The sequence below is a fragment of the Dreissena polymorpha genome, chromosome 1 (assembly GCF_020536995.1).
Source record: "Dreissena polymorpha isolate Duluth1 chromosome 1, UMN_Dpol_1.0, whole genome shotgun sequence".
Taxonomy (NCBI): domain Eukaryota; kingdom Metazoa; phylum Mollusca; class Bivalvia; order Myida; family Dreissenidae; genus Dreissena; species Dreissena polymorpha.
The window spans coordinates 90,837,305-90,859,044 of NC_068355.1; the positions used below are offsets into that span (position 1 = coordinate 90,837,305).

At 34.7% G+C, this 21,740-nt stretch overlaps 1 protein-coding gene across 34 annotated transcripts; it reads left to right on the forward strand.

Moving 5' to 3' along the window:
• Window positions 1-6,164: 6,164 nt before the first annotated feature.
• Window positions 6,165-16,683, forward strand: LOC127840260 (Na(+)/citrate cotransporter-like). 34 transcript variants are annotated; one of them, XM_052368703.1, is made up of 12 exons: window positions 6,165-6,321; window positions 7,529-7,646; window positions 8,288-8,458; window positions 8,942-9,996; window positions 10,168-10,281; window positions 10,339-10,984; window positions 11,576-11,695; window positions 12,409-12,503; window positions 13,189-13,298; window positions 13,880-14,041; window positions 14,395-14,532; window positions 15,009-16,683. In XM_052368703.1, exons 6-12 carry the CDS (start codon window positions 10,914-10,916, stop codon window positions 15,162-15,164), a joined length of 852 nt encoding a protein of 283 aa, XP_052224663.1. In that variant the 5' UTR covers window positions 6,165-6,321; window positions 7,529-7,646; window positions 8,288-8,458; window positions 8,942-9,996; window positions 10,168-10,281; window positions 10,339-10,913; the 3' UTR covers window positions 15,165-16,683. The 34 variants fall into 34 exon arrangements, with proteins under 34 accessions (XP_052224663.1, XP_052224664.1, XP_052224667.1 ...); XM_052368704.1 differs by having other exon boundaries at window positions 8,942-9,882; window positions 10,054-10,281; window positions 10,396-10,984; XM_052368707.1 differs by having other exon boundaries at window positions 8,942-9,882; window positions 10,111-10,281; window positions 10,396-10,984.
• Window positions 16,684-21,740: the final 5,057 nt, after the last annotated feature.

Consider the following 21,740-nt stretch of genomic DNA (forward strand, 5'->3'; position numbering starts at 1 on the left):
TAAGAATGACTTTGTGAACGTAATCCTTACCTTCATAGCTGCTTACTTTTAAAGAAATCCGTTAGAATTTGGTCAAAAATCAAACAAAATTCACCACTCTCTCTGTCAAGCTCTAATTACACAGGATTTAGACCAAATATAATACAACATTTTATTGAAATATTTAATCATTTCTCTTCGGTTATTCCAAATTACAGCATCCCACATGAACACACAAAATTTTTATCAACATTTAAATTCGAGTGGGGTTGGAAAAACGGCTCAAGACAACGGCCGCGGTTACTTATTAGATGGTCATGACATCGGCTGCAAAAATAAATTTATGCTCAAGCCATCGGCTTCGGCAATGAAAATTGGCATGATGAGATGTGGTCGTTACTCATTGACCATATTCGATAGAACTATCTGATATTTTGATCACAAAAACAGTTTTAAGATTTTCGTTCGTATTTTGAAATAAAATGGGATGGGTGAGTGGATTTCTTTTGAAATAATTCATACTTTGACATTATTGAAACAAGTCATTTACACGCAATCGTTAGAGAACATTTGACTCTCGCTATGCCGAAGACGGATATATCGAAGTAATGGAAAATGTGACTAAGGACACACTCAAAAAGAAGAACGTTTAATCAGAGTTTCATGATTAAGATTATATTTGTCGATTTCGGTGCGTGTCATTATTTCACGAGCGGTCATAGAAAATAATGTGTTCATAGGATGCTAGGCCACGAGTGAAAATCAACTTTCTCAATAACCACGAACATATACGTGTAAATATAAATGCAGGCTTTATAGTGTTCGAAAAGATCATGGGTCCAGTATTGCAACATTTACGAAAACAAATATATATGTAGTTATTTATCTATATACTTTGTAAATAAATAATATAGGTATCTACTGTATAATTTGCATATGCGTATACTTATTTTTTTTTAAATATGTATTTCAAAAGACAAGTTTATTGGATTGATTATTTAATCATGATTGACCTGGTCACACAACTCCATCTTTTGTTAACTCCGCTTTTAAGTAAACACATGTACCAAGATGTTATAAGTATATCGATTCAAATACCAAAAAACGGGAGTTCATTTGTGTTCAAGTTCAATCCGTGACTAATTGGTATCTCACGTCCAGCAGATATTATTGAATGAACTGTTAATTTTACAGTACGTGTTATTTTCCCGTGGAGTTGATAGCAATGTTCTTGTTCACTGTTTTCACTGGCATTTGTGTGTCTTACTGTACATGCTGTACTTGTTCACTGTATTCACTGGTATTTGTGTGTCTTACTGTACATGCTGTACTTGTTCACTGTATTCACTGGCACATGTGTGTCTTACTGTACATGCTGTACTTGTTCACTGTATTCACTGGCATTTGTGTGTCTTACTGTACATGCTGTACTTGTTCACTGTATTCACTGGCACATGTGTGTCTTACTGTACATGCTGTACTTGTTCACTGTATTCACTGGCACATGTGTGTCTTACTGTACATGCTGAACTTGTTCACTGTATTCACTGGCATTTGTGTGTCTTACTGTACATGCTGTACTTGTTCACTGCATTCACTGGCATATGTGTGTCTTACTGTACATGCTGTACTTGTTCACTGTATTCACTGGCACATGTGTGTCTTACTGTACATGCTGTACTTGTTCACTGTATTCACTGGCATTTGTGTGTCTTACTGTACATGTTGTACTTGTTCACTGTATTCACTGGCATTTGTGTGTCTTACTGTACATGCTGTACTTGTTCACTGTATTCACTGGCATTTGTGTGTCTTACTGTACATGCTGTACTTGTTCACTGTATTCACTGGCACATGTGTGTCTTACTGTACATGCTGTACTTGTTCACTGTATTCACTGGCATTTGTGTGTCTTACTGTACATGCTGTACTTGTTCACTGTATTCACTGGCATCTGTGTGTCTTACTTTACATGCTCAATTATGTGTGCGTTTGGTATTACAGTAAACAAAGCAACCACAGCATTATGCACAGTTCGGTTAAGATTTACGATTGCGATAATTTATTGGAAACTGTTAGGCTAACGGATGGGCTCGTTTATTTAATAATTTTCTGGTTTGAACTTATTATACAATAACGAACATTAAATAAATTCGTTTTTAAAGTGGAACGAACATTATATTGAAGTTTAAATACGTATGGCTTTAATATGATTCACGCTTAGTTACACTTTTATGCTTATCATTTAAAATTAGTCTTGTTCTGTTCAACGCGACTATTAAAGTGTTGGGTTCCGACTGATCTAACATGAGTTTTAAGTTCTTACCCGAGGCGCTGTACCCGCAGTACACGGCGTTCATTAGCCCCACTCCTGCGGCAAGGGCCCTTCCCATTAGTTCTGTGTTTTTAGTAAGAGTTGCCTGTGCTCCAGATGCGAAAATGAAAAACTGAAAAATACATGTATTTGTAGGCTGCAGCGTTTAGGTTATTTTGTTTGGTGTTATGTAAACATAGAATTGTTGTTTGTTGAATGGAAGGAACAAACAATATCGTTTACAATTTACAATTGGCGAGATGAATAAATAAAAAAAGGAAATATCACGTTCAACGTTGAAAGCCGAACACATTTCAGTAACAAGTCGAGCGCATGCAGTTCAGATAATAAGACAGTAGCAGTGCAGATGCCACCAGAGATAGACTAAATGAGTCGTGTTCTGAGAAAACTAGGCATAATGCATGTGCGTAAAGTGTCGTCCCAGATTAGCCTGTGCAGTCCGCACAGGCTAATCAGGGACGAAACTTTCCGCTTAACTTTTTTTTTCGTTTAAATAAATTCTTTTCTTAGCAAAAATCTAATTATGGCGGAAAGTGGCGTCCCTAATTAGCCTGTGCGGACTGCACTGGCTTATCTGGGACGACACTTTCCGCACATGCATTATGCCCAGTTTTCTCAGAACGCGACTCAAATTGAAGCAAACTTTTTTTTAACTGTTTCAAATATTATGCCGAATGTACTTAGGAAAAACGTAAATTGTGTCGGTTTTTTTTTTAGAAACGTAGGCATGTTTAATACATATTAGTAGGATTGTGTACATATTACTATTGAATACAATAGGATTAGATTTTGGGTTCGTTTACGTTTACATCTTTTAAACGCATGTTTCGTAGTGGCAAGCGGCGAACATAAAAAGGCTGATAAAATAACTATGCTGTTATTTGTTGGTATCCGTAATGCATTTAGACTTAAAATGAATAACCCATCATTCGAATTCTGTATTGTTGAGATAAATTAAGACGCTTTTAATTGTTCTAAGAAACGTCATGCATTTTATAATTACATACTGAGTTCACATTAATGAAATGAATAATAGCTTAAACTATCAATACAATTGATAATAATGAACTTGGTTCATGTGTAAAAATTGACATTTGGCGATTTATACTTACTGCCAACATAAATGTGCACATGATTTCAGAAAGGCCGTCAGAGATCCATTTGTTCTTGATGCGACAAACCTTCTGCAAGGTGAATACAGCCATCATTCGCTGCGACTCGTTGATATATCTGCCATTACATTATACATATGTGTATAGCTCGCAAACATCAACATAGGAAACATGTAGTATACAAGCATAAAATACACGATCCAACTGTTTCATGTTTTCGTAATTTGGTTCTTTTTGCCTTTTTGGCCTTATTTTACTTTTTTGGCCTTATTTTACTTCTACTACTACTACGACTACGATAACGACTACGACTACTACGACGACTACTACTACTACTACTACTTCTACTACTACTACTACTACTACTTTTATTACTTCTTCTACTAGTGATACTACAACAACTACTACTTCTACTACTACTATTACTATTACTACTACTTCTACTACTACTATTACTACTACTACTATCTACTATTACTACTATTACTACTACTACTATTACTACTATTACTACTACTACTATTACTACTATTACTACTACTACTATTACTACTATTACTACTACTACTATTACTACTATTACTACTACTACTATTACTACTACTACTATTACTACTACTACTATTACTACTACTACTATTACTACTACTACTATTACTACTACTACTATTACTACTACTACTATTACTACTACTACTATTACTACTACTACTATTACTACTACTACTATTACTACTACTACTATTACTACTACTACTATTACTACTACTACTATTACTACTACTACTATTACTACTACTACTATTACTACTACTACTATTACTACTACTACTATTACTACTACTATTACTACTACTACTATTACTACTACTACTATTACTACTACTACTATTACTACTACTACTATTACTACTACTACTATTACTACTACTACTACTACTACTACAACTACTACTACAACTACTACTACTACTACTGCATGATATAAGACACACATTATTTACCGTACGTTCCGTAGTCCTATGTTGATTGATAACGATTATTTCATAACACACTTAATCGATATTTATCCACAAAGAACAACCTACAATATATGTTTGATTACGTGTTATAGCATGCAATTTATTATAAAGCAAACCCTAATTTACAGTCATCTACATGGGATACAACGTATTAATAAAACGGAAAAAACACACACACTATTTTTCACATGTTCACAAGATTAATGATTCAAGACTGGCTATGTTTGAAGCAAAACACATTCAAGTTTTGCAACAGTGCATTCGTATAAGTGGTTTTAATCACAATTCAATTGAAGCATAGAAAGTCGACACAATCAATTACGATCTTTACTACTCAATGATTTAATGCATACCATCAATCGTAACTTTATGAGGCAAGACGTGTTATACATATAAACTACAAACGGTAATTGTTCACTATGCAACGCAAGTTGTAGATTGTTGTTACATCAATCAATATTGTATATATTTCAGAATTGATGTTATAATATGGTTTCATAAGATTTGATGAAAGACTTTCACTTCTAAATATAAGTGGTGTGTGAAACTAAAAAGTCTCTTTTATAGTCAATTAATTATGACTGCCTAATATATACAAAATGTTTTTATTAAATTGAGAATACATAAAAATGAATAAATGAAAACACATATAGCGCTAGAAACAAGTTTCATTATTAAACAAATAGTTACGACACAAAATGAAATGCACGACTTAAATTGTGTATCGTGCCAATATCAGAAATACGAGATCTAAAAACTCCACACAAATCGAGAACTGAACACGAGACATGTAAATGGACAAATTTTGAATCTGACCTGGAAAAACGGAGACGCAAATAAAGAGGCAAGAACGTGAATCAGTCAATCATATACTTTCAATGGACAAACAAAAGTTTGTCGTGCTTTTTCAAAAATTTCATTAAAATTTTTCATAATTGGGAACGTTGTTGCATTTATAAAGATGGAATAGAAATCAATTCTACGGTCATGGAATCATATGCAAAGAAGATACATACATGCCAAGAAAAAAGTCAGTTGTATGATCAAAATAAATACGTTTTTAGACCTTTCAAATAATGTTACTATAAATATATTTTTTAAATGCAGGCTATTAGTTTTCTTTAAGTTTCTAAACTGAATCTGATTTCACATTGAAATATTGGTCATGTTTTGGTATTATGTTAAATATATATTATATATATATATATATATGCATAAACAACTTCCTTACCTGTCCTTCGATTGATATATTAAGTTTAGTTTAATCACATGTAAATAAATCACGGGATAATTTTGTAATTAGTTACCGGATAATGAACAGAAATATCAAATGCGCGTCAAATTTAATAAATGTTTCCAGCATAGTGTTTGTTTCACGATCGCCTCCTAAGTGGTTTTTGTGAAATTCGTAAGTAAAGGGCTGAATAAAAGTCGAGATTTTGTACTCAGTATATTTAGAGTAGTTTTTCCTAAATTTGGCAAATGTATTCATACATTGATTGTTCATTCCATAACCAGGACTTAAGATATTTAGGAAGACAAATCAGAAATACTACACAACTTGTGCAAACAAAATTAAGAATCTTTTCGAATTGAAATGCATTGAAAAAACATTTCGTGTTTGGTTTATTAATAGGACAAAGTACAACTTAAAACGACACAAAGAAAACACTTTGATTTTCTATATTTTGTTTCGGTTATTCGAAAATTGGAATATGAGATAATATGTGTTCTTTTTCAAGGTTGATATTAGGTTTGATGACGACCACGGCGTTCTTGTCCATGTGGATCAGCAACACGGCTGCGGCGTCTATGATGATCCCGATCATAATGGCTGTGAGCAAAACTGTGAAGGACGTTCGAATAAAATCAGGTGATTCCGTGGTTTCCTTAAATGTTTAAAACACATATTTGGATGAAATGGCATATTTTTACATCGATCACTCGAAGGCGTAGACGACAGTTTAATTAATTGTTTGTGTTTGTTGTGGCCATGATAGTTCTGTTTCATGATTTTTCGCATGGCAACACCGGTTGGCCATAAATGAAAGATCGCCTCTATTTCTGTCATTATTGGGTTTATATTAAATGGAAGTTCACGATAAAGATATCATCAACCTGTATTTATAGTTTTTTAAATAACATGCAAATCGTGTAATGTATTTATGTGTAAACCTCAAACTACGCTGTCGTAAATATATATGAAATATATAATATATATATATATATATATGATATAGTTTATCAAACAAACCTTACAAATGAATCACAGATATACCGGAAAATGTGTGTTCCTCTTAAATGTCGCTTCCAATTCATATCCAGTATAGCGCTTTTCGGGAAATCATCGAAAGAACAATCAGAAGCAAATTAAGCATAAATATAAGTAAAGGTTGAAACTATTTCGACTATGTATTATTGAAGTGAAATGATAAATTGTGTCGCGTTCTGAGAAAACTGGGCATAATGCCTGTGGTTAAAATGTCGTCTCAGATTAGCCTGTGCAGTATGCACAGGCTAATCAGGGACGACACTTTCCGCTTTTATGACATTTTTTGATTAAATGAAGTCTCTTCTTAGCAAAAATCCAATGTAGGCGGAAAGTGTCTTCCCTGATTAGCCTTTGCGGACTGCACAGGCTAATCTGGGACAACACTTTACCCACATGCAGTATACCCAGTTTTCTCGGAACAAGGCTCAATTGTTCGGCAAACGCCCCCTCCCTTCCCGACAGTCATCAGTGATCGATATAAATATGTAACTCTGCACCGGGCTTGCTCAGTTTTATAAAGAAGGGCATATAATAATATCTTTGTCTCAATTATTATGGGACTTCTGCCTTGGATTGTCAAAATGCTTTTGTCGATGGCTGCACTATTAATTTACTTTTATATGTAATCGCTAATAACCAACAACGTTAACAATGATCATTAAATGCATTTACATGATCTTTAATTATTCAGCCTTACTATGACAAAACAGGTGTTTTTATATATATGAAAGTTGCACACTGCCTGTCAGCATAGGCTGTGTTTTCCAGATATCCTTACCTTATCCTTCAATGATTATACCATTTTTAGCACGGGCTGCGGCCTCTTCCAATGGCCAAGCAAATGAGGCTTTTCAGATGACAGGTACAGACAAGGGCGATGTAAAGGACACAAGTCATCAAAACCACATCGTTTCTACAGAAGAGCCGTAAGTATAATTTTTTTTCAGATTAAATACAAACCATGCTTTTTAAAATGTCATCCATAAATATAAAACAAGAGGGTTATTGAAATCGTTCAATTGACTTTGTATAATCAAATACGTTGATACCTTCAGGAGAGACTAATCATGAACTATTTTGGACACCTGAAATAATCTAACCCCCACAAAACATGATGAAATACATTAAAATGCTAGAAACAGAGATTTGGCCTATTGTTTTACTGCCTCTGACGAGCAAATACATGAGTCACGACACACCCTAAATCTATCGATAAATTTTGAAAGTTATATTAACATAATTCATAATTTCTTGCAATAAGCACTTATAGAGAGGAAAACAATATTGCACAGACTTAAGGACAACATGCGCAATTAAAGATTTCCACATAGCAACAATGTGAAATCATGATAATGTAACATCTTGATTTTTGTTAAAACATTGTATTTAGGATCGTTAGAAAACGTACCCATTCTCGTACTCTTTGTCCACTCGGCAATGATTCTGAAAACTTGCCGTTAAGAATAACCATATTAAGCCTGTGCAATGCTTTGTACATGTGCCACAATTGTTGTAAACGAAACACTTTTACAATGAGTGTAATGAGACCCTATGAAACTTTCTCTAGGTCCAGTGAGGAGGCGTCGGGTGACGAATGTTTATCGAAAGTCGAGAAGGTCGAGCTTGATCGGTTTTCCAAGGGCCTGGCCCTGAGCGTGGCGTACGGAGCAAACATCGGAGGCATCGCCACGCTGACCGGAACTCCACCAAACCTTGTCCTCAAACAAATCGCAGATTCGTACGAAAATAAATGAGACTCGCACTGTGAATAGCGATTTTAATGCATGTGCGTTAAGTGTCTGCACCGGACATACTCCGCATAAACTGTTGTGTTATTATGCTTGAAAGAAACTTTATGTACACGAAAAAAAACATTAAAGCGGAAAGTGTTGTCCCTGATAAGCCAATGCGAACTACACAGTCGGTGTGCCCATGCATTAAACTCTATTTTCTCAGAGCGTTTTATTTAATATATTGTAGAATCTCTAAATGCACTGTGTCACTAACGACGCATAACAGGCGTGACAGCCGGTCAAAACGTTTCTATTGACAATAGAAAATCTTGAATATGTATTTATTTATCCAAACACACTATATAATAATCTCTTAACTGCTTGATATCTTGAATCCTGTTAACGTGTGATTTAGCTGAATACTTGCAGTTACTTACATACCGTATTATTAAGTTGTTATAATATGATTATTGGTAACTCAATTTCAGGTTCTACAACATGTATGGTCAAGGGGAGTCCCCGCTTTCATTTGCAAAGTGGATGGGGTTCGCTTTTCCGATGGCCTTGCTATGCCTCGTTTTGGCATGGCTTTTGCTTTCGCTGGTGTTCCTTCGGCTCAGGTTGTCATTAGGTTTGGTATTTAGAATTTAACTGGCATAACTCCTAGATTAGCCTTTGCAGCCCGAACAGGCTTATCAGGGACGTCGCTTTCCGCTGTTATGTTACGTTTCGACGTTGAACGACGTCTCCTCTAACGACGTCTCCTCTAACAAAAAATCCAGTCTTGACGGACTGCACATGCTAACTTGGACGACACTTAATGCATATGAATTAAGCCCCGTTTTCACAGAACGAGGCTGTTTTAATAATGATAGGAGATTAAAAAGAAGTTACTATATTCCATATATCTGATTCTGGATTTGATTGAGAACACAAGGTTTTAATTAGAAGGGTTTTTCTTGGAAAACTCGGCTTAATGCACGTGCGAGAAATGTCGTACACGATAAGCCTGTGCAATTCGCAAAGGCTTATTTGGGACTACACTTTCCGCTTTTATGATATTTTTGCTTAAAGGACGTCTCCCTTTAACAAAACTCCAGTCTAGGTGGAAAGTCTACTCCTGATAATCTTCTGCGGACTGCACATGATAGTATGGGACGAAAATTTACGCACATTGATTAAGTCCTGTTTTCCGACAGCGCGACCAATTATTATGCTAAACAGTATTTACATGTTTGAATATTTCATGTTAAAGTAGGTCAATAATGTGGACGTTTCCCCTAGCGTATTATTTGAATATTTCATGTTAAGGTAGGTCATTAATGTGGACGTTTCCCCTAGCGTATTATTTGAATATTTCATGTTAAAGTAGGTCATTAATGTGGACGTTTCCCCTAGCGTATTATTTGAATATTTCATGTTAAAGTAGGTCATTAATGTGGACGTTTCCCCTAGCGTAGTATTTGAATATTTCATGTTAAAGTAGGTCAATAATGTGGACGTTTCCCCTAGCGTATTATTTGAATATTTCATGTTAAAGTAGGTCATTAATGTGGACGTTTCCCCTAGCGTAGTATTTGAATATTTCATGTTAAAGTAGGTCAATAATGTGGACGTTTCCCCTAGCGTATTATTTGAATATTTCATGTTAAAGTAGGTCATTAATGTGGACGTTTCCCCTAGCGTATTATTTGAATATTTCATGTTAAAGTAGGTCATTAATGTGGACGTTTCCCCTAGCGTATTATTTGAATATTTCATGTTAAAGTAGGTCATTAATGTGGACGTTTCCCCTAGCGTATTATTTGAATATTTCATGTTAAAGTAGGTCATAAATGTGGACGTTTCCCCTAGCGTAGTATTTGAATATTTCATGTTAAAGTAGGTCAATAATGTGGACGTTTCCCCTAGCGTATTATTTGAATATTTCATGTTAAAGTAGGTCATTAATGTGGACGTTTCCCCTAGCGTATTATTTGAATATTTCATGTTAAAGTAGGTCATTAATGTGGACGTTTCCCCTAGCGTATTATTTGAATATTTCATGTTAAAGTAGGTCATTAATGTGGACGTTTCTCCTAGCGTATTATTTGAATATTTCATGTTAAAATAGGTCAATAATGTGGACGTTTCCCCTAGCGTATTATTTGAATATTTCATGTTAAGGTTGGTCATTAATGTGGACGTTTCCCCTAGCGTATTATTTGAATATTTCATGTTAAAGTAGGTCAATAATGTGGACGTTTCCCCTAGCGTATTATTTGAATATTTCATGTTAAAGTAGGTCAATAATGTGGACGTTTCCCCTAGCGTATTATTTGTTTCTCAATGCACTATTTGTTATTAGTGCTTTTTTTAAATCTCTCATTTCAATTGGTTATGTACAAACTTCAAATGTTGGCAAATATTTATTTAAGATAACTTCTTTTGTATTTGGTTTCTTTTAGCTGCTTTCGAAAGATGGACCCGGAAGCTAAAGTTGCAATAAGTGGTGTAATTCGAGATCAGTTAAAAAAACTAGGTTGGATAAGGTACGTGCACATTATTTAAAACAAGAGCGTCTAAGAAAGATATATCACTTGTATTAATCGGACTTTCTTTTTTAAGATATTAACATGTGTGTAATAATAACAATATTAATACATATTGGTATCAAATTTCCTTGTGAAATAGACTACACTAGCTGCATCGATAATGTATTATTCATTTTAAGTACATTGTTCACCATAAGTGTTCGAGTAAAGATTACTGTTTAACCAATTGTATTTGTCGGCATAAGATAACGTGTTTTTAACAAAAACGCAACCTTTTGGGTAACACGTAAATGTGTTTATTTCTTATGTTTGAGAAAATAATGATACCTTTGCGTTGTTTCCGATTTGTTTTTGTTTAATTCGTGGGTTGGTAAACACACGAAATAAACGGATTTAAAGTTCAATGACTAATAATGATTTAAAGTAGTTACCTTATGAATAACTAATAGTTTGATCAAACTCAGCCGAAACTATTTAAACATTTAAGGTGAAACGTACAAGTCATTTCAACGCCATTTTTGTGTAATCTTTCATACCTAACGGACCTCAGATAAGAAATTATATCTAATTCCTCTATCTCAATTTCAGTTTGGCGGAGCTACAAGTGTTGATAATCTTCATTTTTCTGGTAGTCCTGTGGTTGTTTCGAGAACCCCCGAACATAAAAGGCTGGGGAATCATATTTCCTACTGATAAAAAAGGCAAAAGGTGAGGCAAATAACTCGATTCGGTTATCTGCTTCAATAAGTAGCTTTTGTCTGCGTATTATGAACGAACGTGGTTGATTTATTTCAGTATTGAATATTAGGGGTTGGCATTCTTAAAGCGATTATAAACGATCTGTACTTTTCTAAAAACAAATTCAACGTTCAACAGTTCAAATACAATGAACGTTTTTAAAAAGTAGTCGCAGAAAATATAAGACAGAGACATTTAATACAATTATCAATAGGTTCTTGGCGTACCCGTGGAACTTTCTTCAAGTACACAAGACAATATAAGTTGTTAATAAAAACTTCCCATAAGTCTGTGAGGGTTCGTTCATGGGAAAATAAACACAATCTCGGTTATATATTTAATATCGGTTTTGACGTGCACGTTACACATTTTACCGAAGTAATCGAATTTGATTGATGGTGCCATATCGAGATTGTTGTTGTTAAAATTCCTGGATCAAAGACACATATCGATTTAAGTTCACACGAATAAGATGTTGACACTGTCATCAATTATACGAATTAAGAGCATGACCACTTCAAGCAAAACATGTGTGCTTCAATGCAATCTTTTTTTACTATTGTATTGAAATCAAAATTCCTCGTAATAAAGATAAATATGCAAAACTGGTGTTACACATATCTAATTTTGATTATTATCAAGTCGTTAACAAAATGTTTGGTGTATTTATTTATATATTTAAGCTACTTGTCCGATTCGACGCCATGTATTCTCCTGAGCGTTCTACTTTTCTTACTACCCAGTGAACGTCCAAATGTATTTGGTTGGTTCAAAGGAGGTATGTTCAAAATTAGTGTGGGTAAATAGCTTAACTTATTTATGCCTAGTGGACTCTCCCAACCTTCTAAATTGGATCAATTTATTTCAAAAATGAGGGATGTCCAGTATATTTATTTCTATATTTATAATTCTTACAGAAATTCCTTTAAGCAAACAGCGTAGACATGATGAGACGCCGCATCATGCGGCGTCTCATCTGGGTAAACGCTGTTTGCCAATACATTTTTCTAGGCGCTAGACATAAATAGTTTTACGAGTTATTTCGTAACTTCCTTTTTCGTATGGTAATTATCGTGTTCGAGAGAATAAAATACAGGTATAGTGCCTATGCATTTTGGTTTTAGGGTTAATCAACTTTTCAATTTCTTGGTAAAAGTTATGTAAAGTAAAAACCAAACCTCATCCTAATTCAAGGGTTTGTCAATTCGTGGGTATGTATAAACATTACTGTGGGTAGTGAGACCAAGTAAAATAAACAGCTACACATTAACATGAAGAATATATATTTTTATGATAACGGTAGTACCTTTATTAACTATAACAGAGTTAACTTACTTGTGTTTACTTTCTGGATGGTATGGCGATGTTCAAACTTTTAACACATCGAAACGATTCGAAAACATTCACAATCTGTATTTAATGTTGGCCTTAGTGTGTTGTTTGTATTTCGTGTTTATCGTCAGGTACACCAGGCTATAAGCCTTTATTGAAATGGTCGGTCGCTGTAGAGAAACTGCCGTGGGGTGTGATTGTGCTCCTCGGTGGTGGCTTCGCTATGGCTGACGCTAGCCAGGTAATCTTGGCATTAAGATGCTCACACGTTATAATACACTTATATTTTACTCATAAAATATGGATTTTTAATAAAACAGAAATAAATACATAATACATAGTGCGTTCTTGAAGTGGTGATAATTCGTTTTTTAAACCATAGAAGGTACTGTTACCAAGGCCAAAGGCCCTAACAGCAGTATCTTTCTAGAGTTTAACAAAAAGCACTGTGGTGCTTCACGAATGACATATTTATCTAATTAGGCCGACAAATTCCACCACATTAAATACGCATTTGTGAAACGGAATAAATGTAATTTACCAAGATTCTATTTAAATTAGCGCTGTTTTAATATCATCAACTTTTCAGTACTCTTGGACTTTCGCACTCAATTATAATGCATTGTGCCCCTTATCAAGGAAAGTGTTAACTTTATCATCAACATCATTAGCAGCAACATCGCCGTCGTCATCATTATTTTTACCATCCTCATTGTTACTTTTTCTGATGCTAATTGTTATTATTTTCTTTCAAGTATTGCTTATTTTACTGAATGTTTGTTTATAGGGTGCTGGTTTACGAATATGTTACAAATTTCACAGGTTTCAGGCCTGTCCGAATGGCTTGGTCACAAACTGAAATCTCTCGGGGGTCAGGAAACTTGGGTGATGAATCTAATTATTTCCCTGATCGTCGCCACTGCAACGGAGGTCTCGAGCAACACGGCCACTGCACAGCTATTGCTTCCCATCCTGCTAAATCTGGTATAATGTTATCGCGCTCTTAGAAAACGGGATTGAATGCATGTGCGAAAAGTGTCGTCCCATATTAGCCGGTGCAGTCTACAACAGGCTATTCATGGACACCACTTCCCCCTTAACTTGATTTTGTTCAAGAAGGTCTTCCTTTAAACCAAAAATACGATTAAGACAGAAAGTGTCGTCCCTAATAGACCTGTGCGGACTGCACAGGCTTATCGTGGACGGCACTGTACGCACATGCATTAAACCTTTACACAGATGGAGTCTCAATAACGAAGACGCGTTACGCATTTTGACTCATATTTAAATTTGCCATGTGAAGCGTTATTTTATTTGTTGTTGGTAATTGTTTTCAGTCATTGACAATCGGCGAAAATCCCCTATACCTGATGATATCCTGTACTGTGGCGTGCTCGTATGCGTTCATGTTGCCAGTAGCTACCCCTCCAAATGCAATCGTGTTCTCGACGGGTCTTCTATCTATTCCAGACATGGTAACACTAACAAAGCATGTTCAGTTTTCTTAAATCAGAGGAATCGATTTTTATAAAATATTTAATCGTTACAGAACGCTGACCGTTTTTTAAGGAATTTAATGATGGTTTATGCTCTGTCTATCAAGTTATTGTGTATATGCATTGCATCCCTTGTCTCCGGTAAAGGACTTGTTCGTTCTGATTTGAGTTTGACCTATCTCATGTTACGTGAGTTTCGTTTCTTGAATATATCTGCAATAATCTCAAGCCAACATTTTGATTGAATTAGTGCAATTCTTTTTGTTGTTGACGTGTTGTCATGTACTGTCGTGTTTTGATATATTTGATCAAATAGAAACAACAGAAAATAAACAGTTTTAACCCGCCATGAAGCTTTATGAAACTTTCGACAAATGTTTTAAAATGCATCAATGTGCCGTTGATGCTCCACTTGTTTTTATAAAGCTGTTAGACTGTTTGATTACTTTATACAGGCTTTGGTAGGGATCCCGATGAATATTATTGGGATTGCATGTTTGACATTGGCAATCAATACGTGGGGAAAGGAGATGTTTGACCTGGGCGAGCTGCAACCTTTTCTGCGTAATGTGACAGTAAGCAACGACAGCTTGGTTGGACGTTGCATCTGATCAACATTTAACAAAAACACGAATGCAGAGGACGTGGGTGCTGCGTCCCTTCTTATTATATCACCGAGGTTTAATTGTCCTCAATTGGAGAGATTTCTCAACAGTAGATTCGTACTTGATACTTACATATCACAGAGCTTGAATCAACGCAAACTTGACAATGGAATACTTATTAAACTGATGTGTTTGTTAGGCCACTCCAAAATAATCTGTTGGTCGTCGGATTTGCCGCACCTATTTTTTCAAAATGGAAAAAAATATTTTACCGCTCGCACTCATTTTTGTGTCCTTCTGTAACCATAGCGCATGTTTTTTGAATGTGTGAATAAAAAAGAACGCGATCTAGCAGAAACGATTTTGACGCTGAAAACGAATGCCAAATATAGCGTTTTTTTAACATATTTAATCGATAACTGCAGACACTAAAAAATTCGATCGAGACGACAAGCAAAAATGGCTTCCTGAGCGAGCAGTACATGTTTCGCTGTCGTGACCGTTTTAACAAATTGCGGTGAAAAGTTGCTGCAGCCAACCCTAAAAATATAAACACATCTTGTACTTATTTGAGAGTTTAATTACGTTCGAACAGACAGAATATGTAGGCAAATTATTCCTTAACACAATTTTAAGTGAACAAAAATAAACATAAAATCATTAAATGTTGGTTCTACACGTTTCACATGGACAATGTTTTATAATTTTTAAAATACATGGTTGACGGAACATGTTTAACAGCTAGGTCCGTGTATTTCAGAAACATCAAATAAGTTATTTGTAATGTATAAATTTATTTCAGAAAATTACAGTACCGTACTAGCCATCGATATACCCCTTTTAAAAGAAGGTAGCGACAATGGATTATATGCATGGCCTTTGTCCGACTGTCTGTCATTATCATTTTGATGACTGTCCCTCTTCAAGTGCTATTGCAACAAGGTGCATGTATACCTTTTCACAGCTTGCAACATGGTATACCTTTTCACAGCTTTCACTGTTCAAAACTTCAAACAAATATAAGCAGCAGTAGGTAGACATTTGTCCCTCACTTCAATGATATGGTTACATGTATATTTCGTGGTCAAAGGTCATATGCAACTTACTCCTATAAATATGAGGTCGATATATATTTTTTGTATAAGAATTGATTTAAATGTAAAATATAGCTGTTTAAACCTGTATCTCTCGATAATGCAATATTTTTCTATCGAAATGTGATTTTTTTTTATTCTCCTTTCTTCGCTCGCTCGAGAATTTTTCTGTTTAAAAAATAAATATTTTTTTCGCTCGCTTCGTCAACTTTTTTACAAAAGAATCCGTAGACCAACACATAAATTTGGAGTGGCCTTATGTGTTATTTAAAATATGCTTCAGTTCGTGCTTTTTATTACGGGACCCATACGCATGATTACGAATATGAGAGATGTACTAACGTTATTTAGGATGCACAAACTTGTATTTATAAATATTTGTTGTTTCTTTATATGTACATTACCATAAACATAAATTGGACTTTTTATAATCGTTTAAGTTTTCCTTAGATATGTTTAATCAGATATTGTGTTGAAAGTAGCATTATTAGAGAATGTGCTGTTCATATGTGTAATAAAATGAACGCAAAGCACTCTATATCGTAGTTTCACAGAATATAACGACAGCAACATAACTCTCCAAATTATTCAATCGTTTCGCGTTGCAATGCTCTATAATTTTCAGGTTTTTAAATCGTCAAAAGATGCATACAACGGCTATTCTAGAGCAAGGTAAATGTTCAGTATTACTGTTTCCTCACAAATATCATAACTAAAACGAAAATTTGCGAATCTGAAGCATTTTTTTTAATTTTGTCAATTAACAACAACGCGAAAAGGCTCCTTTAAATAGTGTCGTTTATATATGTTTAAATATGATGTGGATATATTTTGATATGAACACAATTAAATAAGTTCTGGAATATAAAACATAAGTCTTAAGTAAGAATGATTCGACGTTTGCACAATTATTAATGTTGCATTTTACATTATTTTTTATTCCAGACTATATATGAGTCAATAGTAAATATAACATATTCATATGTTCCTAAGAGGACAGCACACTGTGAATTGAACGCTATTGTATATGCATCTTGCCTCTCACATATGAATATTATACTATTAATAAATAAGCTAATATGGTGTTTTGAGAACTAGTAGAAGTCGAGGTGGTTGTGTACTCGACAGCATTAAACGTATAATGCGTGTTCGCAGAAGACAATACAATCTTAAACTAGAAATAGTGCGACAGAGGCCGACGCGTATCCCCACGCCGCATACATGTTATATTAAAAGGCAATTTTGGGTGGGCAAGACCTATATTTGTAGGGCACCGGGGTGGGTAAACATTTTTTCGTACCCAACTTTTTTTCGTACCCATTATATTTTCGTACACAATTGTATTTTCGTACCAAATTGTTTTCGTACCCAAATTTGTTTCGTACTATTTGAAATTTTGATCTTATCCCTGGGTCAAAAGTTGTTATCATGTGCGTCGTATTTTTTTGTAAAATGAGTTTGTTACCCATTTTACCCATTTATTTACCCATAACTTTTGACCCAAGGGTAATATCAAAATTCAAAATAGTGCACCGTCGCCCATATGCTTATTGCTACCATGTGTGTAAGTTTCAAGGTTCTAGTGCTAATAGTGTAGGAGGAGATAGTGTCCAGGACGGACGGACAGACGGCTGAGATGACCACAATATCCCCACGCTTTTGATACCGAAACAATAAACATCCGTAACAAATAATGCATGTCGTTTTGATTGCAGGAAAAGCGATATGTATATTATAGAACTGTACACATTCTTGTTAAATACCTATGGCTTTGTGAGATTTTTTTATAAGTTCTTATTGCAAATTCATGCTCTTACATTCTACAAGAAAACTTTTCTGTCAAAATCTCAACAAAATCGAACGTTGTGTGATTCTCCTTCCACAATTGACTACAAAAGGTCGACCGTTACATAGAAATGTTTAGTAATTAATTGCACGATATGTTTTATATTTGTGTCGGCGTGTTTTGCTGATTTACTATTCGGGCTATTCGTGTTGTTTTTTTTATTGTTATTAACCCATTTATGCCTAGCGTCTAGAAAAAGTCCTTTGCAAACAGCGTACACCCAGATGAGACGCCGCACGATGCGGCGTCTCACCAGGGTCTGCGATGTTTGCTAAAAGGAATTTCTGTAAGAAATATTATAAATATTGAAATAAATAAACTAGACATTCCTAATTTTGGAAATAAATTGATCCAATTTAGAATGATGGGAGAGCCCACTAGGCGTAAATAGGTTAACCTGCTTTGACATAAAATCGTTGAATGTATCAAGGGACTAATCATTGTCGCATAGAAAAATTGCAGCGTTTATCAAAACGAGTAGTTGTCGTTATACAGTTTATACGATACTCGTTTAACTGCACTGTTGGTATATTTCAAATGCTGAGCAATGAAACCTGGCTTTTGTGCAAACGAGTAGTTGTCGTTACCCAGTTTATATGATACTCGTTTAACTGCACTGTTGGTATACATGTATATTGAATGCTGAGCAAAGAAACCTTGAACATTCACGATACTTGCAATTTAGCATTCAAAATTTTAACATGAATGTGTTACACTATTATATAATGTGTCGCTTCGATGTAATTAAAAGAAATGCCCCAAGTAAAAATATTTGCATAATGCGACTTACAACTCTTAAAGCCACACACCTTGAAATGAAATACATTATAAAAAAGTGAAACTCCAGCTGCTGGAGTAGTATTGAATTATTACATGGCATAATAAATTTTAGTATAAATAAGAAACATATTTTATCTTTGCCAATTAGAATATATCTGATGGTTACAATGTAGAAATCCTTCCCTTTTGCGCTTTAAAACTTAAAAATAATCGCGTTTTTTGAAATGGACGTATACGTCTAGAAATATTACTTTCGGTTTTAAAAGAGGTACCGTTTTGAAAAAAAATAAATATCTGGCTCAATAGGTTATAGTTTAATTTTATCTATCTCAATTAGAATATATATGGTGGTTACAAGGTAGAAATCCGTCTTTGTGTGCTTTAAAACTTAAAAAAAAAATCGAAATAATAATAGATTACTTGCTAACTAGGCAATAGATTTAATGACAATTTTGTACACTTGCAAATTGCATCTATATGTATTGATTAACATGTACTTCATTTTAAGGTGCGTGGCTTCAAAATGTATATAACATAATACACACACGTTTAAAAATAGCGTGCGTTGTCATTTTTTAAAAATAAAATGTATTATGACCTTCATTGATCGCCTAACTATGCTTTGGGTATAGGCCTATTTCTATAGGGCTCCTTTTTATTTATACAGTTAATAAACTATTTATTGCTTTTAATTAGACTCTATTTAAAACATGAACGCTAGGATGCGTTTAATGTGGTTCTGTGCATTTCACTGCAAATCAGGTGTATCCATTCAGGCTAGATGCATTGTCGTTAAATTAACGCAATATTTTATGATTTACGAACAAATGAAACAGAGCAGCTCTACGTTGACTTGCTCAAATTGGAAAACCGAAATTCAAAAACAAATGACCCGTAAGTTGGCGGTTTTGCAATCGGATCATTTGCGAATTAAATTGAGTAATACATGTGTTTCCTGTAATGAGAAATGCAACTAGATTTTTTAGACACATTTTTAAGGTTAATTTCACATATTAAAATTTGGTATACACATCAAGCCTATGCTTCATTTAGTGCTATCCAGTTTTACAGTCACTGTGATGAAAGTGCTGTTAGTGATCAGTTTCGCCCTGTGCGTCCTTGGAATCGTCCTTGTTCTTCTCTATTTCCATCGCAAGAACATCGGTCACCAAAGGAATGTAGGATCCCTGATATTTAGCGTCTCGGATAACAATTCAGTCTTGTTCTGACGTTACGGAGCTTTATGCAAGTGAATAAAGTTTCGTCCATTATTAGCCTGTGTAGGCAGCACTGTATAATTTGGGGCGACACTTTACGCACACTCATCAAAGTCCGTTTTCCCAAAGCGAAGCTCATAACTTATCTTACAAAAAATATGTTATTCTTTAAACATACCTTGCAATGCATTTTAAATGACATGTTAACACTTATGCAAATTTATTTAGTATTATAATAAATGTCATTTACGTTTACTCTAGTTTTAACATATTTTACTTCACGAACAAACATGGCATACATTTGAATAGCATATACAGGTACAACTGAAAAACGTTGTTCCAAAAACAGAATAAGAACAAAAGATCAATATCTTATAGGGTTCCTCTCCATAATTATCTATACGTTTACTTTGATAATTATATGACCGTCAAGCGTCTTTACGTTATTTTATTTCTTAATTACACGATCGAATGAACCAAACGTTTTTACATTTCGTGGCATCCCTTTATATTTGTAGGAGTAACCGTTAAAGGGCAATATCACACTGGCAACCTTTGTATATGTATTTCCTTTTCTCGAAAACAGCAATGGTAGTGTTGGGAATCGTCTCAGTACAGGCCTTCAAGCATACGGCGATGGCCCAGGCAGCCAGTAAGACCGTCGTGTTAGGTCCGGGGGGCTTGACATTTGGGCTGCAGGTCAACCTGCCTTGGGCACTTGTAGTCTCGGGTAGGTAGAAACATATATTTGATTCAGTGATAAAATATAGATATTGAAACACATATTCCTCCACAAAATTTTATCAGGAGCAAACATTTTTAATGAGTTAAAATAAGGTTTAATGCATGTCTTGTAACTGTTAATCAGTGTTAGGGATCTAAAAAAAGTTAATATGAATTGGAGTAAAATTTATATTACAGGCACTGGTGAAAATATTGAATTGTATCTCCATATTATTTGATCAGGCTTATATGGGCCTGGTATGGGTCCGTCCTCTATGTGAATATGCTGTTTTATGTCCAAGTGTATGTTACGGCAATTCATACACGTCCGTCAAACACAAGCATGGATGTTGTTAATCCAGCGACTTTGTTCAGGTGACTAACGTGTGTGATATAAATATAAATTTATTTGAGACAATACATTCAAATAAAGCCACGCTGTGTAAAAAAACAGGGCTTTATGCATGTGTGTATGGTGTCGTCCCATATTAGCCTGTGCACTAGGCGCAGAGCGAGACCCAGTTAGATTATGTTTGATATTAATGACAAAACAAAATATTTGTAACATAATGGTTTATTATTAGCAGGGAGAATGTCGAACTATGTTCATAGACAACTTAAGACTTCGAAGTACATGTATATGTATCGCATAATCCCTATTTATCGGTCAATAAACGACACTTTGTTGCTATGATACGTGACTTTACGATACTTGGATTAACGCTTTATTAATTTCATTCATTTACTTGAGAACGAGATATAGTTGTTGATACGATTCGTAAAATATATTCGGCGTCTGTGAATCTTCACAATTAATATTTTCGATAAAATATTTCGTATTTAATGCCAAGTTCTGTGTAACAGGAATAAGCGGGGCGTTTCCCCTGATTACAGCGATAGTTATTGGGATCCGAGTGCGCTG

Excerpts from the sequence above, each read along its gene's own strand:
- LOC127840260 (XM_052368703.1), top strand. The coding sequence starts at position 10,914 with ATGGACCCGGAAGCTAAAGTTGCAATAAGTGGTGTAATTCGAGATCAG. Across the intron at positions 13,299-13,879 it reads CTATGGCTGACGCTAGCCAG|GTTTCAGGCCTGTCCGAATG; the intron begins GTAATCTTGGCA and ends CAAATTTCACAG. Across the intron at positions 14,533-15,008 it reads TTCTATCTATTCCAGACATG|GCTTTGGTAGGGATCCCGAT; the intron begins GTAACACTAACA and ends TACTTTATACAG.